The sequence below is a fragment of the Tarenaya hassleriana genome, unplaced genomic scaffold (assembly GCF_000463585.1).
Source record: "Tarenaya hassleriana unplaced genomic scaffold, ASM46358v1 Cleome968, whole genome shotgun sequence".
In the NCBI taxonomy this organism is placed as follows: domain Eukaryota; kingdom Viridiplantae; phylum Streptophyta; class Magnoliopsida; order Brassicales; family Cleomaceae; genus Tarenaya; species Tarenaya hassleriana.
In genome coordinates this window covers 1-8676 of record NW_010972090.1, presented here as the reverse complement: position 1 = coordinate 8676, position 8676 = coordinate 1, and the positions used below count along the sequence as shown (strand labels likewise).

At 40.7% G+C, this 8676-nt stretch overlaps 1 protein-coding gene and 1 long non-coding RNA gene across 2 annotated transcripts; both read left to right on the top strand.

Annotated features, from left to right (window-relative positions):
- The first annotated feature begins 3133 nt into the window (after positions 1-3133).
- Positions 3134-6501, top strand: LOC104804834 (probable beta-D-xylosidase 6). The gene is made up of 6 exons (XM_010529196.2): positions 3134-3947; positions 4215-4381; positions 4470-4567; positions 4631-4981; positions 5069-5485; positions 5662-6501. Exons 1-6 carry the CDS (start codon positions 3189-3191, stop codon positions 6261-6263), a joined length of 2394 nt encoding a protein of 797 aa, XP_010527498.1. The 5' UTR covers positions 3134-3188; the 3' UTR covers positions 6264-6501.
- Positions 6502-6696: 195 nt separating this feature from the next.
- On the top strand, positions 6697-7343 carry LOC104804832. The gene is made up of 2 exons (XR_770400.1): positions 6697-6944; positions 7077-7343. It is a non-coding gene; the product is annotated as an uncharacterized LOC104804832 (long non-coding RNA).
- The last annotated feature ends 1333 nt before the right edge of the window (positions 7344-8676 follow it).

The window sequence follows — 8676 nt, the reverse complement described above, 5'->3', positions numbered from 1 at the left end:
GCACGAATTAATGTAAAAATGCAATTAGACTCGGGTGACGCACGATACTGTAATGAAAAATCTAAATAAAATAATCGAAATATTTTCACGGCCACACACACAAAAATTAAATCTGCAAGTTGGTGAGAAGAGTGTATACGGGCCATGTCACGAGGAAATTGTTTATATTTATAAAATGGAAAATTCGATTTGGCTTGTCACTACAGTATTTTATAAAATTCAATAATAAGAAAAAAAAACTCTAAAATAAAATAATTTCCGTACGCAAGTGAAATTTGGGGTTGCATTGCATGAAACCAGCAGACAGCCCATGGTAAACTCATCAAAACCGCTTTCCACACACACTTTTGTCTGTTCATTGTTTCTCCTCGATATTTATATTCCTCCAATTTCTCCCCTTTGGACCCCATTTCGGACACCAAAGTTTAAATTTATATCCAAATCACGTGGAAAAAAAATGACATTTGAAATGTTATAAATAAGTTTATTATAATTAAATAATTGTTAGCATTTCGAGACATCAGCGTCAATGCGCCTGCTGCATGTACAGTTAGTTCGCAACGGCATTCACCTTCTACGTATAAACATATGGTACATACACGTATATGTGTATCAGTTTCGTGTGTATAGGGGTGTAAAACGATCCTGAAAAATTTTAGTCCATTTCAGCCCGACTCGTATTTTAGTGAGTAAAAAATAGATCTATTTAATTCGGATCGTCTTAATCTGCGAACCAAACGATCCGGCCAGCGGACTAAATATATAAATTTTAAAAATAAAATTTAAATATTAAAAATTATTTTAAATATTTTAAAAATATATAAAATATAATAAAAAATTAAAAAATTTAAACAAAAGAAATTAAATATATAATAAAAACGGGCTGACTCGTTTGACCCGTTTCTTTTTAGACTCAAATATTTTTCAACCAAGTTCGGAGAAATATGAACTGTCTCGCGAACCAACCGGCGAACCCAGGCTCCTTTTACACTCCTACGGTGTGCATGTATACAATAATTTGATACGCAGTGCTAATGTAGACATGCATGTATATACATACGCACGTTCTTTCTCACATTTCCATCGATTACAATACATCATCACCATGCCACATTCTCGTTCTTTGCATTATATTGGAATAATTCGCATCATCCATGGACAAATGAACATAATATATATATATATATGTGCAAAAAAAGTACGTGAGGGGGAGTGGTCAAATACAACAGAAGAGAGCTATGGAGATAGAACCCCCACAAAAGACGAGCCTCAGAAAATGACATCCCCACCTCTCTTACATCGCCAACACGTTCTCCCGATTCGAATTTTCTTATATAAGACCATAATATCCTTATGATATCCTGAATTTTATTTTTATACGGTAGAAATCCCAATTGCTGCCTTTCCAACTCATTAATTGAGTACTCTCGTCTATGTATACGAATTCACGAGACACATTTTTGTTATAAATGAGACGTAACTGACGAACGATAGGCGAACGAATAAATAACCGAAACCTTAAACTCTCGGTATATTTACCATACTCATTGTTAACTCATATGAGATTTCCCCGTATACATGCATTATTCGTCCAACAATAACATGTATTTTATGATATGCATTTAATGAATCCAGTTAAACTCATCATTTACATGGAAAATCAAATACAGAATAAAAAAAAGTTTTAGAAAAAAAGAAAAAAGAAGAAAGATTGTCTCAGTAAGAGCGAATAAAATGTACACAATACCATATTATAACCGAATGAAAATGTACAAAATATAATATATATTCTCTTTTTCTAGATGGTATCGCAAATTTATCGATTAGAATTAAATAAAAAATTCGGGTCACAATGTCGTTAGGTGAGGAATGGTCGTGACTCGTGAGACCCATAGATTTGCCATTTGGATTGCGACATATAAAAGATTATTACGGTAGTTTTATTTATATTTTTAGATTAAATAATCAAAATGTTAGTATTAAATATAATTATTTTAGAAAAAATATTTATATATATGTAGTTAAATGTATATGCATCCCCGATTAATGATTAAATGTATATAGTGTTAAAGTATAATTAAAACGTTTTTTTTTTTGCACAAACGAAACACTTGTTTCTGTTCGCCCACAAAGCTTTTTTACCCGTCGACGGTCGAAATTTCGTTTTGCTATTTCTTTTTGAATTTATTTATTAGAAACCATATCAATTTCGACACTATATATTCTTTATTTCCCTCTAGAATAGTGTTCCAAACTATATAAAAATCGAGTTCTATATATATCAATATTAAGATTTCGTTTATCATTCCATTTTTTGGCTTTTAAATTTTATTTTAAATTAATTTATATTTGATATATAAATTTGGTTTCAATTTAAAATTAAGTTAATTTTATTTTAAAAAAAATAATCAAATGTGTTTATTTTTACCCACAAGTTTGTAACGCCAATCAAGTGACTTCTCAAGTCAAAACCAATGATTTTATTTAACTTGAATCTTCAATATTTTAATCTAATTAATGATTTTCTTAATTGGTTAAGGCCAGCTAGCAAATATAACGGCTGAGATTAATCGCGCAAGTAAACCAAGTTTTGTCCGGAGGCGTAGTGTACAACCGGTAATTATGATTAATTATCATTATGTTCTTTGATAAATATCCTTATTATGTGAAAAATGTTCGGACAAAACAACTTCTGTTTTATTTTCCCTTGTCTTCATGATTGGTGTGTTTCGCTCCCGACCCTGTCTTTACAAATTTGTGGCTGAAAAAAATTCAGATTTAATTATATTATTTTTTTAACCCTTTTTTTCTTTTCGTATATGATATATGTATATATAAACTTACTATATTTTTACTTTATTAAAATTTGGAAAGAGTTATTTGATAATTGGGTTTGGGCCTCGGAGAAGCCTTTAGTTTACTAAAAGATAATGGGCTTAAAAAATTAAGAAATGGGGGTTCACTGAGCAATTAGATAAAGCCCAATCAGATGCAACGATTTAGGCGACAACAGCATTGTACCAACCGGTCCGACCGTTTATTTTAATCCAACGGATTGGTTAGCGCTCCCCTAATCTTAACCGTGTCCGGTTAAATGATCAACGTCTCTTGGGGATTTTTCTCAGATTTTTCTTTCTTTTTCTTTTTGGTAAAGGTTTCTCCACAGATTTTCTCGGCGACCAAACAGTATGCTGAATCGCCACTGGAGATCAGTCTCCTTATTCCTCTTTTACCTCGTACTCCTCTCATCCGCCATTGCCAAAACCTCCAGAAACCTCGACTCTGGTCCAGATTTTCCGTGCAAACCTCCCAATTTCAATTCTTACCCGTTCTGTAAAACATCCCTCCCCATAAGACAGCGAGCACTTTCTCTCATCTCCCTCCTGTCACTTCCCGAGAAGCTCGGACAGCTTTCCAACACCGCATCTGCCGTCCCCCGCCTCGGAATCCCTCCGTACGAGTGGTGGTCGGAATCCCTCCACGGCATCGCCGACAACGGCCCAGGCGTCTCCTTCAACGGTTCCGTCTCCTCCGCCACCAGCTTCCCTCAGGTAATCGTCTCCGCCGCGTCCTTCAACCGTACGCTATGGTTCGAGATCGGATCATCCGTGGCGGTGGAGGGTCGGGCGATGTACAACGTGGGTCAAGCTGGGTTGACCTTCTGGGCACCGAATATTAACGTCTTCAGGGATCCGAGGTGGGGGAGAGGACAGGAGACTCCTGGAGAGGATCCGCTTGTGGTGTCTGAATATGGGGTCGAGTTCGTCAGAGGGTTTCAGGAAGGGAGCAAGGCGAAGGTGCTGAGAAGAAGATTTGGTGATGATGATGATGATCATGATCATGATGATGTTGATGACAAACTCATGTTGTCTGCTTGTTGCAAACATTTCACTGCCTATGACCTGGAGAAATGGGGGAATTCTACGAGATACAACTTCAATGCAGTGGTAAAGTATCTGTTTCCCACTGTTTTTTATCTTACCAAAGTTCTCCACCTTCTTGTATGCTGTCCATTTGTTAAGCTTGTACTCGATATATGGAAACGGCATTTAAAACGGGTAGCTCTATTTCTTTTGCAAGGTGTTTGCTTGTAAAATGCAGAATTTTGGTTTTACAAGATGTAATCTTGTGTACATATTTGAGTCAAGCTCTTACGGGCTCCTAACAGACAAAAATTTATGTCGGCTTAATCTTGTTTAAACCCGGTTTAGTAGGTCACAGAGCAGGACATGGAGGACACGTACCAGCCTCCATTCCGGGGATGTATACAAGATGGTAAAGCAAGCTGCTTGATGTGTTCATACAATGCAGTTGATGGTGTGCCGGCCTGTGCACGAGGAGATCTATTACAAAAAGCTCGAGCTGAATGGGGCTTTAACGGGTATCTTTTACAGGAGCAGACACGTTTTCTTCAGATACCCTATTGTCTCTGATATACGTATCTCGGGTCTTACACTGCATTCATACAGGTATATTACATCAGACTGCGATGCTGTGGCAACCATTTTTGAGTACCAGAGGTATACCAAGACGCCCGAGGAGGCTGTGGCCGATGCCCTAAACGCAGGTAACCTAAGTTGATCTTCTCATTTCTCAACTTGTTATGTTCACTATTGACAATCATTTGCAGGAGTGGATATAAATTGTGGAACATACATGCTTCGGAACACACACTCTGCCATTGAGCTAGGGAAGGTGAGGGAAGACCAGATTGATGAGGCGCTTCTTCATCTTTTCTCGGTGCAACTTCGTCTCGGGCTTTTTGATGGAGATCCAAGAAAAGGGCAATTTGCAAAACTCGGATTGGATGACATCTGTGATCCGAGCCACAGGAAGCTGGCTCTGGAAGCAGCGAAACAGGGCATTGTGCTTCTGAAGAATGATATGGACCTGTTGCCTTTGAACAAGAATGATGTTTCCTCTCTAGCAATCATCGGTCCTATGGCAAATAATGTAAGCAATATCGGTGGCGGTTATACAGGTAATGAATTTCGACTTTCCCATCTGTAGATTGTAAGAGATGCTGAATCATATCCGCTGAGACAGTCTACGACTTTTGTTTTTGTAGGAAAGCCATGCGAACCAAAGACCCTTTTCCATGGACTTCTAGAGTTCGTAAGGAAAACATCTTATGCAGCTGGTTGCCCTGATGTATCGTGTGATTCCGGTACTGGATTTGCCGAAGCTTTGTCCATTGCCAAAGAAGCAGACATTGTCGTTGTTGTTGCAGGGTTAGATTTGTCACAAGAAACCGAGGATCTTGATCGGGTTAGTCTTGCCTTGCCTGGTAGACAGCAGGATCTAGTGTCCCGTGTTGCATCTGTTAGCAAAAAGCCGGTGATCTTAGTTCTAACCGGTGGGGGGCCAACAGATGTTTCGTTTGCCAAAACCGAGCCAAGAATCGGTAGCATTCTCTGGATTGGATATCCCGGTGAAACCGGCGGACAAGCACTCGCTGAAATAATATTCGGTGATCACAATCCAGGTTAGTCTACCTACAAGTTCTATCATAATGCAACAGTCATCATCTCAGCATTATACCCTCATCATCATCATCATCATGCTAAAGCTTTGGCTATGGGTTGAAAGATATATCTACCATTCCTTCCATTATAGATCAAACCTCATCTGTAATGAACACTTTGAAACTTGTGGAAACAGGTGGAAGACTTCCGATAACGTGGTATCCCGAGTCATTCACCGAGGTGCCGATGACCGATATGAACATGAGGGCTGACCCTCCAAGGGGATATCCCGGAAGAACATACAGATTCTACACTGGACCTCAAGTCTACCCTTTCGGACACGGTTTGAGCTACACCAAGTTCTCGTACAAGATCATATCAGCACCCATCAGCCTGATCTTATCAGAACTGTTCTCTCAGCCTTCTCGGAAGAAACTTCTCCAACACAGAGAAGAACAACTCAAGTTCCTACGACTGGACGAGGTCAGTGTAAGCTCCTGCGAATCTCTGAGGTTTGAAGTTCGAGTCGCTGTGACGAACACCGGAGAAATGGACGGAAGCGATGTTCTGATGCTGTTCTGGACAATGCCGGCGGTTTTCGCAGGTGTCCCGAGGAAACAGCTGATTGGGTTCGATCGCGTTCTTGTCCGTTCCCATGGAGTGACTGAATCTGTGTTCGTGGTCGAACCCTGCAAGCATCTCACCGTTGCGAATGGGGCCGGGAAGAGGGTGATCGCCATTGGAGCTCATGTTCTGGTCTTGGGAGAGTTAGAATTTGCTCTCTCTGTTGAGTTCTAAAGGAAATTGACAAATCCTTCCATTCATCTTTATTTTACCACGCCAGAAGAGAGTGAATACCACGCTCTCCGGAGGCGCGTAGTCTCGAGGACGGTTATGCAGATGGTGCTGAGCTGTCGTGGGACCCACTTCGATTCGGACCGAGATACACGCATATACGTATCTATATTAATATCACCAGCGACTCATTCATTATTGTTATATGAGCTTCTTCGTGTGTGTGTGTGCACACTGCATACGTGTCAATGCTAAACTGATTTAAATCAGACTATAACGAATGCGAAAAATAAATAATGTAAAGCTAGTAATGGGTCCATGAAATAAAATAATAATAATAATAATAATAAATAATAGAAAATAGTCGTACATTACCCAATACCCATTGTCCTCACCTCAGTTTCAGACTTCATCTCTCTCTCTCTCTCTCTCTCTCTTTCTCTCTCTCTCCCCTTTGTTGTTCTTAAGGGTCTGGAAATCTTTCTGAAAACTTCGCACTCATTTTCCTGCAGAGCTTGAAATCTTTCTTCTGGTGTTTTTCTTTTATGCGTGTATATATATATATATACATATTTTCCGGTGATAATTTCGTTACTTTTAATATAAGATAATTTGGTCTGTTTTTTTTCTTTTATGGAGAAAGAAAACTGAGGTCATGAGCACTGCGGTTCCAGAAAGATCTGGGTTCGCTTCTGAGTTATTTTCCAATTATATTTATTTATTATATTAAGGTTTTTCATATCTACGTAATAAAAGGGTTAGGATTTCACCTAACTGTAGCTAATGGGTGTCCGCTGGATTTTTAATTCTAGGCAGGCAGGCGAGAGGGCATGTAGTTTTCCGCACACCCTGAGGGTAATTTCGTCATTTCCAAAGCGACGTTGCCCTAATAATTCATCTCCGCCGCCGTCAACTTTTCCCGTCTCCCTTATCGCCGGAAGACTGGCAAATATTTCTTACGATTTCACACATCGGATTCACTCAGTTTTATTTTCTCGACAATTCATTGTTTTATTTTACTAACTTGTTTTTACGGCTTTTACGTTAATAACAATTAAAGAGAGAAAATGGTACTGATCGATATATTTATTACAGACGACAACTTACTGGGTAATGCATAGCATATCCCCGCTGTCAATACGTGGCAACTGTTCTCAGGGCTAATATGAACCGCTGACCTGGCAATTTAAAAAGTGACCAATCAGAATCCAGGAAGAAAAGAGATATTTCAGAGTGGGTCCCGATGTGGGCCCCACCAATTTGCACCAGAAAAAAAAAAGGCCACGAAAATCTTTTAAAAATCCAATTAATTATTTAAATTCCCAACTTCACATGACAAAAATGAAAATAAAAATCGGCAAGAAAACACACGAGAAGCACTAACGGCTGGAGACTCGACACGTGGACATTAAAGCGATCTGAGCCATCCGTGGCAGATTTCTCGGGTAGCTGGATCGGGCAGCTTCACTGAATGGATCTGAACCGTTAGATCATGAATCGACGGTGAAAGATCCAACTAAGCGGTTTGTTGGGCAGATTCCGATCGCCTTTAAGATGAGGTGGTGTCCCTCCCCCTTGTTCCTCGTTCTGGTCCGGAAGGTCTTCTCGAAACCCTTCTCTCACCCTCTCTCCCTTCTTCGCCTCTCCGGCCATTTTTCTCTTCTCCCGATCGCCGGAGAAATTCTGCCGGTGAGATGAGTCACCGCCCTTTCGCAAGCGGTTGCTGCTAACGGATCCGATCAGTGACCCGATTATGACCCGCGACACAAACCCGAGATGAGCTTTAGCCTTCCGATTTTTGTATGGCACCGGCTGTCTTGGCTGCTCTAAACAAACCGTCGTTGCAGGGACAATGCGGCGCCGTCTTTATGAGGAATTACCCAACCCAATCCGTCGCCGATAACTCCAATAATCCTCTCTTTTACCCTAACCCTAATTTGAACTCGGCTCATCGGAACAACTCCAACGAGCAGTTTGATGATTCCTTGCTTTGTGGAGGCTACGCTACGTTTAATCTCGCCGGCTACTCCCCGAGTCAACTCAGGGAGCTGAAGAAGCGCCTAACATCGGAGCTCGAGCAGGTTCGGATCCTAAGGGAACGGATCGAGTCAGGTGCGTTTGAGGCCCAACCCGTTTTCAGTGCACCGGATGTCTTCGCCGTCAGATCTGCTCCGGCGCAGAGTTTTGCCGGAGAGACGAATGACGTTGGACCCAAGAGGAAGAATAAGAAGAAAAATGGACCGGGTCATAAACGGAGCAACCCGTTTGCAACGGAGCAGTCCGACCAGAAGCGTCAGGCGACGGCGGCCGATCCGGAGTCAGAGAAGGTGTTGACCTGTATGATGGACACGTGCAGCCAGATCTTAGGAAAGCTGATGAAGCACAAATGGGCATGGGTGTTCAACTCGCCTGTTGA